The sequence below is a fragment of the Trematosphaeria pertusa genome, assembly GCF_010094035.1.
Source record: "Trematosphaeria pertusa strain CBS 122368 unplaced genomic scaffold BU26scaffold_6, whole genome shotgun sequence".
Classification (NCBI taxonomy): domain Eukaryota; kingdom Fungi; phylum Ascomycota; class Dothideomycetes; order Pleosporales; family Trematosphaeriaceae; genus Trematosphaeria; species Trematosphaeria pertusa.
Genome location: NW_022987217.1, coordinates 1,321,043 through 1,339,321, shown reverse-complemented (window position 1 = coordinate 1,339,321; position 18,279 = coordinate 1,321,043). Strand labels below are relative to the sequence as shown.

At 50.8% G+C, this 18,279-nt stretch overlaps 8 protein-coding genes across 8 annotated transcripts; 3 read left to right on the top strand and 5 right to left on the bottom strand.

Moving 5' to 3' along the window:
• Positions 1 to 335: 335 nt before the first annotated feature.
• BU26DRAFT_593757 (uncharacterized protein) lies at positions 336 to 1,120 on the top strand (the record flags this gene model as incomplete). Its single annotated transcript, XM_033834883.1, has 2 exons — positions 336 to 553; positions 637 to 1,120. 2 exons carry the CDS (start codon positions 336 to 338, stop codon positions 968 to 970), a joined length of 552 nt encoding a protein of 183 aa, XP_033685077.1. The 3' UTR covers positions 971 to 1,120.
• BU26DRAFT_518528 (uncharacterized protein) lies at positions 1,064 to 3,828 on the bottom strand. The gene is made up of 6 exons (XM_033828836.1): positions 2,689 to 3,828; positions 2,523 to 2,637; positions 2,220 to 2,478; positions 1,949 to 2,170; positions 1,681 to 1,888; positions 1,064 to 1,611 (listed from the first exon to the last, which is right to left on the bottom strand). Exons 1-6 carry the CDS (start codon positions 3,718 to 3,720, stop codon positions 1,192 to 1,194), a joined length of 2,256 nt encoding a protein of 751 aa, XP_033685076.1. The 5' UTR covers positions 3,721 to 3,828; the 3' UTR covers positions 1,064 to 1,191.
• Positions 3,829 to 5,072: 1,244 nt separating this feature from the next.
• On the top strand, positions 5,073 to 6,158 carry BU26DRAFT_424818 (uncharacterized protein; the record flags this gene model as incomplete). Its single annotated transcript, XM_033823589.1, has 2 exons — positions 5,073 to 5,634; positions 5,689 to 6,158. 2 exons carry the CDS (start codon positions 5,073 to 5,075, stop codon positions 6,156 to 6,158), a joined length of 1,032 nt encoding a protein of 343 aa, XP_033685075.1.
• Positions 6,159 to 6,541: 383 nt separating this feature from the next.
• BU26DRAFT_518526 (uncharacterized protein) lies at positions 6,542 to 9,193 on the top strand. Its single transcript, XM_033828835.1, has 4 exons — positions 6,542 to 6,917; positions 6,972 to 7,118; positions 7,167 to 7,590; positions 7,658 to 9,193. Exons 1-4 carry the CDS (start codon positions 6,583 to 6,585, stop codon positions 9,014 to 9,016), a joined length of 2,265 nt encoding a protein of 754 aa, XP_033685074.1. The 5' UTR covers positions 6,542 to 6,582; the 3' UTR covers positions 9,017 to 9,193.
• A 389-nt stretch (positions 9,194 to 9,582) lies between these two features.
• Positions 9,583 to 10,441, bottom strand: BU26DRAFT_593754 (S-adenosyl-L-methionine-dependent methyltransferase; the record flags this gene model as incomplete). The annotated part of the gene is made up of 2 exons (XM_033834882.1): positions 9,583 to 9,810; positions 9,854 to 10,441. 2 exons carry the CDS (start codon positions 10,439 to 10,441, stop codon positions 9,583 to 9,585), a joined length of 816 nt encoding a protein of 271 aa, XP_033685073.1.
• Positions 10,442 to 10,912: 471 nt separating this feature from the next.
• On the bottom strand, positions 10,913 to 11,689 carry BU26DRAFT_563949 (uncharacterized protein; the record flags this gene model as incomplete). Its single annotated transcript, XM_033833229.1, has 1 exon — positions 10,913 to 11,689. One exon carries the CDS (start codon positions 11,687 to 11,689, stop codon positions 10,913 to 10,915), a length of 777 nt encoding a protein of 258 aa, XP_033685072.1.
• Positions 11,690 to 12,911: 1,222 nt separating this feature from the next.
• BU26DRAFT_530547 (cytochrome P450) lies at positions 12,912 to 14,886 on the bottom strand (the record flags this gene model as incomplete). The annotated part of the gene is made up of 9 exons (XM_033830971.1): positions 12,912 to 13,077; positions 13,124 to 13,287; positions 13,339 to 13,423; positions 13,481 to 13,833; positions 13,889 to 13,974; positions 14,078 to 14,082; positions 14,123 to 14,400; positions 14,439 to 14,569; positions 14,628 to 14,886. The coding sequence occupies 9 exons, from the start codon at positions 14,884 to 14,886 to the stop codon at positions 12,912 to 12,914; spliced, it is 1,527 nt and encodes a 508-aa protein (XP_033685071.1).
• Positions 14,887 to 15,967: 1,081 nt separating this feature from the next.
• BU26DRAFT_295090 (uncharacterized protein) lies at positions 15,968 to 17,849 on the bottom strand. The gene is made up of 2 exons (XM_033821700.1): positions 16,882 to 17,849; positions 15,968 to 16,828 (listed from the first exon to the last, which is right to left on the bottom strand). The coding sequence occupies exons 1-2, from the start codon at positions 17,598 to 17,600 to the stop codon at positions 16,084 to 16,086; spliced, it is 1,464 nt and encodes a 487-aa protein (XP_033685070.1). The 5' UTR covers positions 17,601 to 17,849; the 3' UTR covers positions 15,968 to 16,083.
• Between the last annotated feature and the right edge of the window lie 430 nt (positions 17,850 to 18,279).

Below are 18,279 nucleotides of genomic sequence, written 5' to 3'. Positions count from 1 at the left end.
ATTGCCGCCGGCCGAATGGGCGTAGGGCATTTAGTTGACCCAGTCTGCAGGTTATGTAACGATCGAATCGAAAATCGAGTCAACGAGCAACTGGCTAGGCTTCACCACAAAATGCCCATGAAAGACCGAAGAATATCCTTATTCCTCCTTACAGTCACTAACCTAATCACTCCCGCAAGAGCGCATCAAGCAGCGTACTGGTCCAATATGGATTCTATCGAGTATGGTGTCATGATCGTGTTGCCAAAACCTCGGTCGTCTTTCTCTATCACCGAGTCTTCTCTCCCATTCGCTGGAGCCGGTTTGACAGTGCCATCATCACGCTCGTTGTTAGCATGGCTGGCTTCTACAGCATCGCAAGGTTTTTCAAGATATTCGAATGCAACCCCCGCGAAAAGATTTCGAATATGAGCTGGATCTTGAATATCAGTGGGGGCTTCAACACCGTCACTGATTATTTGACCTTGCTACTTCCTATGCATGCTGTACAGAAGCCGCAAATGAACCGGGGGAAGAGGATCCTCGTAGTCGTGGCTTTTAGATTTGGTATATGGTAAGTGACCGCCCCGAAACTTCAGCATCTCAAGATACCCCTTCCGAAGCATGCACGTATCGGTGTTCACTAAGACGATGCAGCGCAATTTTTTCCGCTACGGTTGGTTTCTTCGTGAGACTCAAGAACAGCGCTAGTCCCGACAAATCCCAGAAGCAACCCGAAATCCTCCTCTGGGGTGCGGCCGAACTTGCCTCAGGCAATCTCTATGTATGCTTCTCCGATCTCACGCCCCTCTTCCGGAAGAGCAAGACTCCCAAACGACCGTCCGGTGCTAGGCGCCCGACGGCATCCGAGCTGAAGGTTTGGAGAGAACCTCACGGCAGCAATGGGAAACTCCGATCTATATATGCCGAAGAGCCTTATGAGTACAACGTTCAGTACGACTGCGGACGCGGACTATATCGAACTGGGTGAAAGGTGGGGATTGAACTGCAATCCTTTGCACGATTATTATGATGTTTTGAAAGGTTTGCATCTGAACGAAGTGAGGTAGAGGCGTAGCTGCGATGCGGATGTAGGCGGAAAATTTAGTAGAGCGCCAAGATTTCTACGGATTTATGCACACGATAGAGGTATAGCTACTCTACCTGCAACGCTCTAAATCTTAAGGGAGTAGTAGCTAGAGCTGCTATTGCTTAAGCAGTTCCTGGCTGGAATGCCGCTGCAACGCATATCTGATCCCTAGCGAGGACTTCCTGGCGTTGACCCGGTCGCAAATCCTCTTCTCGTGGCCAACGCGCAAGAAAGCGCAGGCTCCGGCCCTCGAAAATCATGACCACTTCGTAGGGGACCTCCCAGTAACCTTTCTTCGATCCGCTGAGTTCGGACGGTGGTTGGGGCTGAATATGACCTTCCGTCTTCAAGAACGTCATGTCCGCGATGATGGTACCAGCCTTCTCAGCGGCCTTGTTCAACGTGTGCGTCCTTCTATAGTGCGACTCGTGACGGTGATCAGAGACCCATAGCACCTCCTCACACAGAAACTTCTTGGCGGTCAAGGAGAAGACATGTGTGACCGGGTATGTGAGGACTTTTCCGTTCTGAACAATCTCACCCTGGCGAACAATGTGGTCAACAAGATTCAATCTAGGCAACAAAATCTCACGTAGCGAAAGCTTACTTACGGCTTGAACTACCCATTTTATTGTCCCGTCAACGTATTTTTCGCCATCGACCTTATTGATTCTGCACTTCGTTTGCCTGTGCGCCTCAAAGGCGTCTGGCTCGTACGGCTCGCTGGCCAAGAGGCCATAGCTGCACTGCGTGATTCTTGCAGGGCCACGCTGTTTGTCTAGCGCTCGGAGTACAGCGCCTCGCGCGACCGCAGTAGAACTGTGAATGTGTTCGTGACTCTCTTTCCATACAGAAGTGTCAAACGGGCAGTGCGCTTACGGATTCTTCGGAATTATAAGGTCTATCTTCCCACCTAAGTTGTTGACCGTTTTGCGCAGATACGACTTCAGGAAACTCTGGAGAGCCTTAGATTGGCCAAAGCCGCCAGTGAGAATGACCTTTTCGACGTTATGTTTCGCGCTCGCGGCAAGCTCGAGCTGGTCCTTCAATACGTCTTGCGCTCCCTTTAGCGACTTTTTGAAGAGTTTCTCTGTCTCTTTGCTGAAACGTGTTAGGCTTACTCGGAGAAACGGGTCAGCTTTGCACATACTGGTTGAACTCCATCCGGTTCTGGTGGAATCGTTTGCTCTGATTTTCCCGAAGATCGTCAATGTACACCGGTTGAAGGCGGCTGTTTGGCTTGGTGGTATCGATCTTTCGCTTCTCATTGTTCTCAAAGGCGGTACTCTTTGCTTCCACGATGCTCTTCAGCGTCTTCCCGTTTTTAACGAGGTACGCTTCTCCTTTGAGCCTTTGCATGAGTCGTTTCTCAAATTTTTCATTAATGTAACTTGCACCACAAAGTTTGCCTGAAGGACTCAGCGCAAGTACGGGAATACGTCGGTAAACTCACTATGTGGAGGGACAACCTCAGCAGAAAGCCTTAGCGGCTCGCTGCTCGTGCATTGGTATGTGACCGCGTCCACCGTCCCACCGCCAGCGTCAAGGATGACAATGGTTTCTTCAAACTGTAATGAGCGCTTAGCATAGGACTCATCGAGGTCGCCGAAGAGCTATACCCAGATTTCGTTGTCCGCCTCACTTAAGACGCAAGCAGCAGCAGCCTCGGGCTCGGAGATCATGAAGAGGTTGCCTACGCTGCCACTGGCGTACTCATTAAGTCCGACTTCTTTCACGGCTGCAGTCAGCGCAATCTGCATCGCTCGACATCCTTTGGCAGGCCACTTTGCCGGCACACACAATACAAACTCGACAACAGTGTCTTGGTACAGTGCATTGTGGAGGTGAAGCTGACTTTTGGTATGCCTTAGAAGATGCGTGAGATAGTGCGTAAAGATGTCGTGGTCGGTCTGAATGAACTTCTTTCTCCTCAGGTTCTTGAGAATCGGTGCTAGGTTTTCGCGAACTTCTAGCGTCTCTTTTTTCTCGTCCAGCTTGAGTTTGAACCGCGACAGTGGCCGAGCCTCGTCCTTCGGAATATCTGTAGCACTGAGACGTTGCTGCACGCCAAAGCCCCAGTATTGTGTACCAACACGAGTAGCTCTGTTGGCATTGAATTCCTCCCAGGCTTGCTCGATACGATCTCCGTCGTCGAACTCCGATGCTTCGTCGTCGGAATCGTCCCCGCTGCTAGATGTATCTTCGAACAGATTGATTGAGCCTTCTTCTTCCAGTTCACCCATTGGGTGGTCATCCGTCGGCATCTGTCGGTGACCAGTATCGTACCATAGCTCGGTAGGGACGTCCTCCCTAGCATCGGGTATACCGAGAGGGGGCTCGTACCCTGGGTAAGCACCGATGCATTTGATGTCTTTGAGTCTAATCTGCTCTGTTGACATGCCCTTTGGTAACAGAGCGTAGGCGACGGACGAAAAAGTTGTGCCGAAGTCGATTGCGATTATGAGTCGTTCCTGATCCAGTAGGTGGAGAGGATCTGTTAGCGCGGGCTCCTCTCGTTGCGCATCTTCTCGCTGCTCATCATCACCGTCCAAGGTCATTTCCACGTCACCATCTTGTGAGTCTTCCTCTAGAATTGGCCCAGGATCAAAGCGCTTGAACCCCCGCCCTGAAGTTCTCCTTTCCGGAGCCATTGCCTTACCATTTCCAATTCCTGTTGCGCTAACTCTTATCAATTGAATTTCGCGATTAAGCAGGAGACCGTTTCAGAATACTTGAGCGGAATAGAGACCAATATAGACTTGCCGGGAGCAGCGTCCAGCTCAGCAGGGCACGGGCGCTTAACGGTAACTTTGTTGGGGGCGAAGAGCGTCCCACGCAAGAGCGCGCGGCGTAGCAAGTCATGCACGGTGACTGTTTCATATCCTGCGCCACCTTGTCCTGGGAAGCAACGAACACCAATCACCACCCTCCAATGTCATCCTTAACCCTCCACAAGCTGCAGATGATCCAAAGCAATCGCTGTTGCCTAAGCTCCCTGTGTAGTAGGGGCGGCAACAGACAGCAGCCTCTGCGCCTTGCCCTCGTCGTGGCTGTCGGTGGATAGCAATGCGTCTTGTCCAGCCGCCCTTTTTCTAAAATCTCTTTCCATCCATCACAGCATTTTTAAATCATTTCTACTCTTTCGGCCATCATCAAGTATGGCGACTGCGAACACGCCGGACGGAGTTACATGGCCCCAAGAAGATTTTGCCAGGCTGTTGGCGTATCTCGACTTCATCGTCGAAGGACGAGAGGCAAGATCTTTCACAGACCGAGAGGCCCAGCTCCGGCAACAAGAGGTCCTCCATGAGTTGAGCGCCAAGTTGACCCACAAGTACACTGTTACACAGATCCAAGAAAGGTTCTGGCAAGATTTCTGCCAGGGATATATGTACCCCGAGGATAACTTCCCACGGCTTTTCATCCTCGGCAGTTCCGAAATATGCACACTCGATGATCAGACGCGGCAACTCGTACGCCATAACCTGGAGTCTATTCGTCTAGAGGGGCCTCGGGAAAGGCGCCCAAAAGCAGTTTCTACGAGCCAGCCTACTGCAGACCACAAGCGTTCTTCCAAAGTCGCGAAGTCACGTCGGAAAACCAGAACAAGCAAGCCTTCCTCTCGGCTCCCGCGATGCCCCTCACCGATCAATGAGATAGGAAATGGAGAGGTATGACTGCCTCTTCGGAATCGATAGATTGTTTCTTACTAACGTTGAGATAGGCTGAAACGGAGGTGGGATCGGTCTTGCATAGGCACATTGGAGTACGCGACGCTATCGTTCCACGCACGGAGGACCACTCGAAACCTCAACAGCCATACTCATCCGGTATTGTGCTCGACTCGTTTGCGTCCATTCAATCCTGTGAGACCAAGCTCACTACGACATCTAATTTGTCTAAGCATACGACGTGCGATCACGAGAGAACAACGACACCCCCCAGCCGTGGTACCACCCCAGGCCGCTGCAAGAATACCTTTTCAGACACTACGTATGAGGATATGCTCCATGACATAGCCTACTATCGATCTCTTTACGAAGATGCTGAAGCAGAGTGTAAGCATCTAGCAAGAGAGAAACGGCAGCTGATAAGCTCCTTCAAGGAAACGAAAGGTTTTTCGCAGAAAATGCAGCAGGAATTAGAGAAGAAGAACCGCAAGATAGCCACCCAGAAAGCCCAATTGACCGCTCAGGACTGGCTTCAGCCATACCTCGCTTTGGGGAATCGACAAGGGCCAGCTCCGAATGCTGGAGCCCTCCACTCAAGCTTCGAGGAGATGCAAAGTCAATTTACCTCACTACTCGTCATTCGCGGGTTTCGGGCGCTTCCGCCGGCCGCCATCTGGGAATCATCTTCAGACACGAGGGATCTGTTGAATGGTATTTTGGGTGTTGCACAGGAGAAGACACTGGAGGCCATCCCAGATGTGCCAGTTGGTGCGATGATCCAAGCACTGACCGGTGCTGCGGTATGTCAATGGGTCTTCCGGAACGAATTCTACTGCGACGCAATGGCGAATACACCGCTCCTGCAGAAGTATTGTCATATTATCAGCTCAATCTGTAAGTGGAACCATGAGATCTTCTAGGCAGACATTGGAAACTGACAGTCTCCAGGCGGGGAAGACGGGCTTGCTAACGTGGACTCCGCAGCGCATCAGTTGCTCATTGAGGAAGCCCATTTCAACGACGTAGTTCTCCCTCGTTTGGCTTCAAGACTTACGGAACGGCTTCTAAACGTACTCCACGTATTCATCGATGATCTTTCCCGGTCTCGCGCCACCGCTAAATTGCGACAGTGCCTCTCGGAAGTCTTCATCAGGGCACTTAAGGTCAGGTCTCTCGTTCTGACTGGTCCTGAATACGAGGATACATGGCCATCAATCTCGGACCGCTTTGACGGAAGGACGATGGAAACAGACCCCGTAGGCGTGGGTAATATGAAATGCCAGGTCAAACTGCCTCTAATCCCAGGCTTACGTGCTCGTGCGGGCTCGAACCAGGTAGTGGGTTGTCGTGGTTCTGGGGGATTTGACGTGAAATTCAAGAGCGAAGCGGTGGTGGTGAAAGCTATTGTTCTCGTTTAGCCTCTATCCAAATCTTGAGGCTTCTCTTGGCATCCCCACGTGATGTTTCCGAAGGCATCCTTTGTATCCTATCGTGCGCTGTGGCTTTATCACCTGGGCTATCTAAAGTATGGGCTAATCCTATAGCGCCAATTTTCTAAGGTTTATGCAGGGGCGGTTCGGGGTTGCCGTCCACCCGTTGCACGGCCACATTTTAGCGCCCAGCAGATACGGCGCCGGGTGGCAGGCTTCACTTCCTATTCGACAGCTGAGACTGTTCGGGCCGACGTGGGTGATCACGCGACGGCTGCATGGCATGTACACGGTAGCCTTGGGCGCTTCGCCCCACTTCATTCATCGAATAATACATCTACCAACAAAGCATATATTCCTCCGAGTGTCACGCAAAATATTAGCCGGCATACTCGATAAGCAAGCGCCACCCATGCCGCCCAAAAAGGAGAAGCTCTCGAAGGAACAAGTTCGGGACCTTCTTCGGAATTACGGCATTCGCTTCGAAGGTCCTGTCCCGCCCAGGGACTGGCCCAGTGAACACGAACGTCATTTCCATGCCATCCGCGATATTTCTTATATTCGCTACGATGATTACAAGCATAATAGAAATGTAGAGAGAGAGAGAAGGAGGCTCTACAAGCAGCGAGCCAATAAACTTCGCCAGAAGGCATCTGATCTTCTGGAGGATCTCAGTATAAATGAGGCTACATGGCGCGCCGCTCTGGAACAGGTTGTCAGCGAACCTTTTGAGCAGGACGTCGTTTGGTTGGTTTCCCACTGCACTGCTATTGACTGTAATTACGCTGACCGCATAGCTAGCCGTCGATGTGGGGACGAAACTTGGTTCGCCGATTTTCTAGCAAGCCCGCTCGACCAAGGCACTAGAGCAACTCTTCGAGCAAGGCAGACACTTCGGAAGAAATGCACTTGCGAGTCTGGGCCTCCGCTTGCGCGGACGAGGAATAAGTAAAATGCACCCCACATTATCACCGCCATTGAAGCTGACTTTCCAAGTGTGGAAGAGGATGGTCCTGTCTTTTGTTTCGCGGTGGAGGCAGTCGTTACTCACTGCGCGGAAGATGATGCTCTCCAGCATCTGAGCGTGCCCATGAAACCCGACCGGGTGATCGGACTGAGACCAACAAGTAGGATAAACCACTGTATCGCTGCCGCTCCACGGCACTTGTCTCACTGTCCAATACGGGGAAGAAATATTGTATACCCATTCCTGGTCATAGAAGCAAAGAAGGAGGAAGACGCACCGGGCTTCAGAGCAATCCAAAAACAGACAGCATTTCCTGTGCGCCGGCTTCTACAAGCGCAGAACGACCTGCGATCTGTATGTGGGGTCGATTGTGAGCCGTTCCTAGTCTGGTTCTTTGCCTACCAGGGAGAAGAATGGCGACTGTACGCAGGTACACTCGAAAGTCCCAAAGTGGTAAGTCTTCGTGGAAGTGAAATGGCTACCTCCCGTCGCAACCGGATGCTAACGTGTACTATAACAGCGTATCTACGATTTATGGCACGGTACGATAGAGTCACAGGATGGTGCTCTTCAGTTACTGCTCATCGTAGACTATATATGGTCATGGGCCAGAGATATCTATCGACCCGCTATCATGAGCTGTCTTCTTGGGCCCAATATGGAGCACAGAGAGCACTCTCCAGCCACAACGGATCGCTTTCGCTATTCCCTGTCTGTACCTACTGAACCGAGGTCTCCGCCGATTGCTCACGACCTAGACCTATTGTCAATGGACCAGGCATTACTACACGTAGAGGGCACAGACCACTTCTTCCAAGTCATGGACCAAAGGACGTCCGATCCAGAAGTTCAACCCATCTCGGAAGTCATGGACACACATTCGCATCCTTTTCTCAGGTGGACGGCGGAGCACGAGCTCTCACCGAGCTGGACATCGGTGGCCAATATACGTCACTCTGATATCGTCTCCTTCAACTTCCAGCTTTATACTGCCCCAATACCCAGCGAAGATGCACGGATCCCTTCGGAATTTGCTTTTCCCGTCCCGGATAGCTGTACCTTCACTATACCCAGGGAGCTACTCCTTGGCCTTGCAAGTTTCTGGACCAACACTACGCATTCTTCATTACCAATTTCTAGCGGCATGGTTCACTGTACAATCCTGTTTCACACCTACTGCGAGCAGACTACCTGGCAGATTCAGCGGGTACTGAATTGCATCGTTTGGGAATGCTCTCATGCCCGCGCATTCTCATCCCTCGTCCCAAATGCATCCCCTGCAGGCATTACGGCATATGGATCACGACCTTTCAACGCTATCCATCTACAGAGGCGGGTGCAGGAGGTTCAGCAAATGCGAGGCGGGTTTTCGGTATTCCACGCTTTGCGTAACACGTCGTTTATTCTTAAGTCTACGGAAGACGGTGGCCCTACCTCCGACGCTAGCCCTGACATTCGCTGGATACCGTGCGAGGAGATTCCCATCTCTCCAAACCAGGCAAGGTTTTGGATGGATGGTCCAGATTACGACCACCTCGATTCCATCAGCACGACCCCTCCGTTCATGTACCGAAAGCTTTTAGAAGTGCACCCTAGCACCGACGAAACCTCTTTTCCCCTGCTTCAGGATCTTCAGGAAAATTTTGGAGCAAATGACGCTATTCTAGCAGTGAAGCCTCAAGCATGGCCTAGTACATGTCCCAGGTTTTGTCTCTTCATTCTGATTCAGCAAGACTTGGAGCAAAGGCATGCACTGCACAAGCTACTTCATCAAACTCTCAAAGATCGGAATCTCTATTTCGGCGATGAGTGCACATTTACTGAGGAAGATAAGGAATCTCTTCGGGACTGGTGTAAGGCGCTCAAGGAGGTGGGCTAAATATTGTTTGTAAGTTGTGTGCGATGGCAGGACGGTTACAGGGATTACAGCACGAGAGCACCCCCTGTGAGGCGTTCTAGGTTCATTGTTACTTCCTGCTTTTTTATAGAGTAATAACTTCTCACGAACTAGCAACTATGTTCCCTTGAACCAGTTGGCATACTCTACACGCATGCGATAACTTAGTAATTGTAGGTGTTCCAAATGCTCACACTGGCAAGCACGTAATAACTCGACAGCTTCTATTTGAAATACAGAATTAGCAGATTGCATCTTGTTAGAACTATACTAGCCTTAATAAAACGAAGGCACAAGGCATGCTCTCTAATGTTAAATTCTAATAGCAATGCCGCTAAGTACTTCGCTAATAACTGCTAAATAAGTTATAATTATAAAAAGATACTATCTTTCTAAGTAGAAGAGCAGTTAGATTAGAGCTTCTAACTGGGTAAGTCTACTACTAGCAGTCTAGGTTAGGTACTAAAGAAAAGCTGGGATTTCTCAGAACCTAAATGTAGATTACTCTGCTTATTTCTTACTAAGCGATTATACGCAAGAGATACGCCTTACTTGGTTGCTATAACAATATTCGCGATAAACTCTAGTTCGCATCGGCCTCCGTCTAGTTCCATGAATCCCTTACTCTTTCGCAACTCCTCAACGACAACACCAATGGCCTGGTCCCAGCGCTCCTCATCTGTTTGAAGCCACCCAACTTCTGAAGTACCGCCAATAAAGCTCCAAGCCATCGTCGCGAAGCGCACGATTTCCACGGTTGAAACATGGACGTCGGTCTGCTCTAATCTTCCCCTTCTCGAATCCGCCTTTCTGGACTACTCCGAGAAGAAAGTCGGGATCGCTCCATTTGTCGACGCCTTCTCGCGGAAAAGGAGTACCGGCCGGTCGCGTCGCTTTTGCGGCGGCTTGAATAGGGCGAATATTCGGCGTGTGTGCCCAACAGTTGACAGCGGCAGTTCCACCAGGCTTCAGAGTCCTATACACCTCCTTCATAGCTGTGACGCCATCTTCGGGGAGCACGAAGAGAAGAGCGCTTCCAATGGAGTGGGTGAAGAAGTTATCGCAGAATGACAGTTGACTGGAATCCATATGGATCGATTCTGCAGGCCATCCTCGCTCATCGGCTCGCTTCCGGTAGACGTCCAGGGCATTCTCATTGACATCGGTGCCCTTGATCGAGAGAGAGGCGGCTGAACCAGAAAGTGATGCAAGTATCGCGGCCGTGGCAGCCCCAGTACCACAACCATTATCGTGAACCACAGCACCGTCCGGAATAGGTGGCATCTGCGCTATCGTTGCCTTGGCCAAGTTCTCCATACCGTCACCAGTCAATTCATCATACAGTTCGGCTGTAGGGCTCAAGGCGGGCTTTGGAACAAATGCATTATCGCTCTGGGAATGATTCATCGTCGCGTTTTCGGGCAGGGTAGAATAGTAATCGCCACAGAGGTTGGAGAGGCAGTGGAGGTAATATATCTATACGGTGAAATCTTTACTTTAGGCGCGCCGTGCTTACGGGAGAACGGCGGGTTTAGAAACGGCACGGCTCTTGGACTGACATTTCTCGCGCGGAGCTAAAGATAAAGCTAAGGTGCTTACAGTAAGCTGACTCCGGCTCCAAATCTTCACGACGAGGGGCCGCGAGATCCGCGGCAACACAAGAGCTATGCGCTCCGTAGTTGCGGTGAAAATTGAGCGCAAGAGTCGGTGTCAGGTACGCAGAGAATCCAATTGTCTCCTCAGTACAGACAAGCATCAACTCTACGGTATCACTACATTTGAACGGCAAAATTTACGGACAATTCTCTTCTTGAGTTATCGTACTATAGATCCTATAGTAATAGACGCGAACCTTTCGTATACCGGACTTCGCTTATCCTAGGTGAGCCCGAACGCTCCCCTGGCCAGTTTTTGAACGACTGCGATACGAGCATCCGGCGACATCCCGTCGAGCTCAGCCCAATCTAATGCATAGCAGAACTCGGTGATAAGTTCTCGCCACTCCCGATCTTCGTCCCCAGTCCTCTCCTCGAAAGCTACCACATCCTGGTCCTCAGCGCTTGCCAGCCGCCAACATCCGTCCGTGGTGTATTGCTCAAGATACACCTGTTCTGGCATCAGCCACTCCCCGCAGTCGTACCCAAACTGCTCGATGGTGAAATCAACAATGTACTGGTTCCCGCATGACGTTGTGACTGCCATCACTGAATGCGCCAACTTCTCGATTCTATCACCTGCGAAATTTAGCAGAAACTTTGGGGCTATGTCCACGCTCAGCCAGTCTGCTCGCGCGCCGATAGTACGTAACTTCTCGCGGATGGGTTTGAACATGGTATCCAGGGCGAAGTCGCACTGGTTCCACATGAGGTATGCGCGCTCCAACCGCTGCCATACTTTAGGTTTGAATGAGCGACGAATCGAAGCGCAACCGTCGAGCGCGGCAAGGCCTACAGGGCACAATACATCATCTAGGTGATCCTGACCCTTCTTCAGAATGTATACCATGGGCTCATTTGAACAGGGGCACGGCTTGCGCTCCTCGACATCGATGAGTGGATCGAGCTCCTGGCACTGGACGACGACATCAAAGACATGCCAATAAACTTCAAGGACGTTTTCCAAGTCCACATAATCGGATCCGGGCCCGCGGAGCATCATGACTACTGCGAAATATGGCATAAATCTCTCTGCTTAAACCTCTCTTACATCTCGGGAGGCTTTAAGGGTGTTGGTTGATTATGGCATTGTGAAGTTACAACGCACTCCACAGCAACCTCGTTCGCGAAGACTACGGGACATCCGGCATCGCGAGGCCTATTTCGTACCGAATCTACCACAAATTGATTCTAAATGATTGCCACATGACATTCCGAACATGAAACAGCGCGATATCCATCAGGCTCTATTCCCTCCAGCCTCGCGAACACGTGCCACAAACCTAAATTAGCTGCAAGAGTATATAGATGCGACCTGAGGGGTTGGTCCACGTAACTGTGTTGTGCGACCTCGTTTCCAGACCACGCAACCGCGTACCCTCTATCATGCATTCTACCACCGGCTCCGGTTGAGCAGGCTATACAGGTGACCCTGAAAGGAGCAATGTAAAATCGCCAGGTCAGGAAGCGCCGGTCCCATTCCATCAAGAACCCATTCAGAACTCGTGCAAGGCCGACAATCAGTGCAACAAGGGGGCACCGTATCATCCTATTCCGGGTATTCAGTGGGCCCCAATCCTTAAGTAATCCAAGACTCGTGCTCCCATAGGAGTTCAGAAACGTATCCAAACAATAATAAAGCTCCTTCCCGGTGCCAATGTTCATGACGCTGTCGAAGAGCTCCTGACACAGCTCAGCATTAACGCATTCGTGGAAAAGAGTGGATGACAGCAATTGCTGGGTATCAAATGGACTCAAGAAGGCAGTAGAGTAATATGGAAGGAAGAAAGAGAGGGTGATGAGAATGGGGGGCTACCCCGGAACCGTGGTCGAGCTGCGTAGTCCGATGAAGCCAAGAAAGCAGAGGTGACGGCGGTTGTGTCTACTGCGATGATTAGCATACGAAATACATAGCTAGAGGCAGAGGAAGCAAGGGACGAGCAGATTAAAACCCCCGATAACCCCAAATCGAAGCGAGGGAAAAATTGAGAGAAAATGGCAGGTTTTTAGGCGAGTGGAAACCGCTAAAGACGCACTGACGGAGGCAACGGGAAGCCTATACAGCATTGTAAAGGCCCATGACGAGATTTTTCGACTTGCGGGCGGAAATGATAATAGAGATATCACAGACTAGGAACCGAGTGAGCTAGAATGTGTGTGCATGTGTAATTCTGAACGGGTCCCATTACGGGCGTCTCTCGGTCCTCCAGATAGACCCTCACTCATGGAAAGATAACACATATTCCTTTCGAATCTATCTTGGGCAGAGGAACGATGAAGTCGTGAACAAGTGCAACGTCCGACTCATCGGTGTGGTATAGCTGAAACTGAGGGGCGCCCTCTCGAAAGAGAGCGGCTAGAATGTGGCTTATTTCGGCTTGCGTGAGACTTCCTAATATTAGCGATTGCCCGCTCCGGGTATTGGGAGACTTACTTTATTCCCAGGCAATTACGCGAGCCTTTTGAGAAAGGCACAAAATTGCGATTCATAGCTGGAGTAACGTTGCCTGGAAGCCATCGTTCTGGGAGAAACCGGAATGGCTCAGGGAAGACATCTGGATTCGTATGCTGCATGTACGCTGAAATTTCCACTGGTGTCTGGAAGCAAGTCAGAGTCTGATGTTTTCCACCATAACAAGAAAAACTTACTCCAGCAGGTATGCTCCACTCACGGCATTGAATTGAGACATTTGGAGAGACGCGCGGAAGACGCCGCATCATCCCATAGCTGAGTCTGGACGATGAGTTAGGCTGTAACGGGGATTAGGGTCCGTGAGCCAGGAGAACTCACCGCAGTCCTTCTTTTATATCCGCTAAAAAGTACGGGAGCTTTTCCAGTTGCGTCAATGTCGGCCGCTTCCCTGGCCAGTCTGCCATGACCTCGGCCAATTCTTCGGTCATTCGGGCTCGAACGTCGGAGTCCGCTAATATGTAGTAGCATATTAGATCAAGCACGCAGGCAGTTCTAGCCCCCAGAAGGACTTGCGCTTCGTTTACCAACCTCGGAACCGAAAATTCGGACTCTAGTAGATTGCTATTGACAAAGTGACGGAAAAGCGTGGTGTGGTTTCCCCTGCGTACGAGCGGAGTGCCATCGGTACGGTTCTCCTCACGTTTGACCTCCAGGATGTGCTTTTCGGCCATCTATTTTGCGATGTTAGGGACCAAAGCATGAGAATGAGGTTTTGAATTGACGCACGTCTTTCCAGTCATTGAAGAGCTGGCTTCTACGATCTATCCGAAGCAGAATGGTTTCCGGAATCGATCGAACGAGTCTGATTTGCTCTCAGCGGAATGCTCATGCGTACGGGGCGAATGCATACCTTATCAGCCAAGGAAAGCCTTCAAAGAGGGGTACGATTTGATAATAGTGTGCAATGATTCGTACCTGCACTTGTTACGTCGTGTTCGGGGGCTGTGGGCAGCCACTCACCAGTCCGTAGAGAATCGCTCATCATCCAGTAGAGACGTCGGATTCTCGCAGCACACGTTGCTGATGACATCGCCAGTATAGCACAGCATCACATAATCGAGTCGGACTACGGTGTCCGTATCCTTCAGCGCTTCGAACCTCTTCACAACCTTCTCCGCGAGATCGCGAATCGTGGGCTCAAGTCGGTCGACACCCAGTCTCGAGAAGTATGGTTCGAGGGGCTTGCGGCGACCGCGATGTAGATCGTGTGGTGTAGTGAAAAAATGAGATCCTTCAAGCTCAGCAGGAAGAAACAGAGGTCAATGAGACTCATAACTTGAAAATCGATGCCATCCACGAAATGGTTATAGTTGTCGGTTAGGCGTACACTGCCGTAGACATAGACTTTATCGTAGAAGTCTGCGTCGCGTATTGACAGTTCCTGTGGATTGACTCGCACAATGGGACCTTTTCGCGGGAGTTAGTGGATCCTATTGTCGTGTACAAAGAAATGTATTGTGCGTACCATACGCATTGTGAAGCCTTTCAATCTCAAAAACGTATCTCCCCTTTCGGACTACGTTGAAGTATTGTTCGTAGAGTCCGGTGGCTGCGGCAACTTTGGGGTACGGGAATTTCGCTAGGGGAGAAATGAAAAGGCGGTAAATAATGACCATCAACCTATGGGCGAGAAATGTGCACGCAAACACGATGGTTATAGTCGTCCGTGGTGATAAGCCTAGAGAACTGCGAGCAGCACTCAAGCCATCCGCGCTCGTGAACATACCGACAGATTCTCTCTAATAAACCTTTCTGAATAGCTCGACACGGTCTCTGGAAGTCCTAGGCGTGGTTGACGACGAATTCATGCTCAAGTGAGCGAGAAATCTGCGGAATGCTGTGCCGCATTTGGTCTGAAAATTCGGATAAGCGAACAACGGCCCATATTGCGGCGCGAATGCGCATGACATGGAAATAGATTGCATTGCGGCAAAGCTCTTGGTCATGGCCACTTTCGGAAACGGGCATGAACCATTTCGCTCAGGAGAAGATGTCGACCCAGCCGCACCGGCACTTATCAGCCTTAAGGCCATTCCGCTGGAACTGTACAACGATGATTTCCCGGGTTGATAATTCCACGCTCCCAGCGCTCGCCAAACCACAGATGCTGTGTGAGGATCATGTGCTCAGCTACGTGATCAACAAGCGAGCCCAAGTCTGGTAGGATCGATTTTTTCCCGGTCGTTGTCTGAAATGTCCGTAGCATGTCCAGGTCAAGAACAATCAACAGCCAGAGGATAAGCTGAGGAACCCATGGACAAAGGTATTCCGCGGAAGGGGAGTATACTACAGATCCTTCCATGCGACCAGATTGCAGTCCTTCAAGGATGCTCCTGGTTGCTACCGAGCAAGAGGCGGGCATTTGGCCGAAGAGATCCCAGATTCCATTGTAAGTTGTTTCGGCGCCCAGACTGGACGTAATCGGCGCTGATTCCAGATTTAACCCAGCGAAGGATCGCCTAAACATCAGCAGGCAAGCGATGAGTCCCGGGGGCCCCTCACGAAGCGCTCCTATCATCTCATGTCTGTCGAAAGCAGCGAATGCACTTGCCTTGAAGGCGGTGTTCCCGGTCCATAGTATAAGTGGGGAGAGTCTCAGAGGTGATCGGTGTCCAGGAAAGCATTTCCACTCCGTGGATGCTCGACGGAAAAGGAAACTATCGTTTTCAGCCAACCTCAATGCAACTTGATACGCGAGACGTGCAACAGCGAGCTGGTCTGGAGAGAAATCCTTGTCGGGTATATCGTCGAATCTAAGGAGTATAGCAACTGGTTCCGGAAGTCGGATCGCGCGATGGGCCTGGTCCGTTCTTTCTGCCCAGGGCCCTGCCACCGACCATTCTTCCATTGGCTCAGTTATCTCTTGCTCCCATATGTCCTTCGCACTGGTACCGCTCTTTGTAAGGGCACTAAAGCCAAAACTAGCAAAGGTATTTCCCACACTCAAGTAGTGTCGGAATTGGCCGGTTGGCTTCTCGATTCTGCTGAGCGTTGACCGTATGAGCGCTGAAAGCGCGGTCAGACCCGCGCAAATCATAACCTGCATAGCCAGCATCAGTCAAGGGTTTAAGGCAGCGACTGGCCGATCGTACCGTCCACCAACGAAGCTGCCGAAGCCCGAGATACATCACCACAAAACCGCCTGTTACGGTAAAAGCGGACAGATGGCCCATCTTCTTGTGGAGTTGGAAATTTTCCCTTGCGAAGTAGATATATCGAAGTGTGGAGTACACTTTCGAGCCTCGTGGTTGTTTCTCACTGGTGAAAGCAGTGAAAACGCTCACCGGCGGAACGCTTGCAGATTCAAGAAATGTGCTGCGCGCAATCGTCCAGATCAACACAGTCATCCCAATCACTGTGAAAATGTAACCAATTAGAGCGAACAGGACGTTAGTAGTAGGCTCGCTCTTGTTTCCCGCAATTAGGACTGTGAGGTAAGCAGCAACGATTACCATCTGGATCAAACTCGCTCCCACTAGGAAGACGGTTCGACGTCGTGGCTGGCCTAACGTTAGAGGCGCAGAGACTCCGGAGCACTGCACTTCGAAGCCAAGAGCAATGGCTCGTTTCCGTAGCCATGAGTTTGTAAGGGGTTTACCGTCACCTTTGCCAAAGGCCACATTGATAAACTTGTGTATGGCGGTAACATCCTCTAGTAGGCGTTGCCTAATTGAACTATGTTAAGGGAAGTACGAACTGGATATGACCATTGCACATACCTGGATATTGGCAACTTGTGAGGAACTAGTGCAGCCCGATCGTCTGACACCTCTAATGCACTGTACAAGGCAGCAGAGATGGCGAATTGCCGACATGCTTCGGATGCCGCGCGGAGACGATTCAAGAAGTCCACGGTATTGTTAAGCCTGCTAGCCAACCTCGCAGTGTCCACCAGTCGGATAACAGGATGATGCGGTTTCTTTGAAAGCATTTGGCCAGAGTCTTGGTGAATCGTACTTCCTCTTACGACCATTTGCGCTTCATCGTCCGGATTGCAAGTTTCGGTCTGCTCCACACTCGACAGAATGTACTGCTGACGAACCGTTCCCGTGGAAAGAGGCGTTATGTCCATCATGACTTGTGCACGACGTTCGTGTTGCCGGCCAATAAGTCGCAAGACCCAAGGAAATCCGACGAGTCGAAGTACGGAGATAACAGCGCTGAGAGCCCCCATTGGCGCGCAGCTGTACAGTCCATACTCCACACTGTTGGTGCACCCTTTGAGATAGGCCTTGAAGTTTTGCTCGCCGACCAAGGTCACGAGGGGGCCGACGTTAGCTATGACGGTAGCCCAAATTTCATTAGATGCTGTGACCGACGAGGCTTCTTCTCGGCGAGTGAGAGGGAAAGCTTGCGACGAACCAAAAAGAGGAAGTGCATTACCCAAGGCGATGAAGGTGATCGATGCGAAAAAGGAAGCTAGTTGTGCGCCGTACATGTTTGAAAATAGAAGGAATAAGGTCGCGGTGCTGATGGATGTGAGTTGATGACATCGCCCACATTCAAGTATAGTGACAATGTGAGCAAGGACTCAAAGGCCCATTCACGATCATGCCACGCCCTTGGATGGTCTGACAGTGAGCGTAGGTCGTGCTGATGTCAGTCAATGGGCTGAAGAGTGTCCGCCAAAGTCAAATCAGATGATGTCGTATTTCATGGTTCAGCCGCAGCGCCACCTTCAAGGCCATCATGTTCTTGGTCAAGATTAGCGAGCTCAGCAGATTTTTTTTTTCCAAGCGAGGTCCAGGCTCATGACGAAGGGGTCTGGCGTGATGGGTAGTACATCGGTCTAAACAATGCGCGCATAATGGTATCACCACCGAGCCACGATGGTCTTTGGCGCTTTCTACGCCCGCTACAGCTCCGAGAACTATAGGCTAGATCCTTTCCCTACACAGCGAAGAGCCCTCCAACTACTGGAACAACGGCTAGTCCGAGCTAGACATCTTTGTCAAATTGAACGGAAAGAAGTCATACAAACGCGACGTGTCACTGTCTTCGAGACAAGTAACGCTGCTAGCTTGCCCAACAGCAATCAGATCGAGCCGGAAGGGAACACTCTTGGGTTCAATTCATCACTTGATGATGGATCGAATGCGTGCTGCTTTGCATGGTAT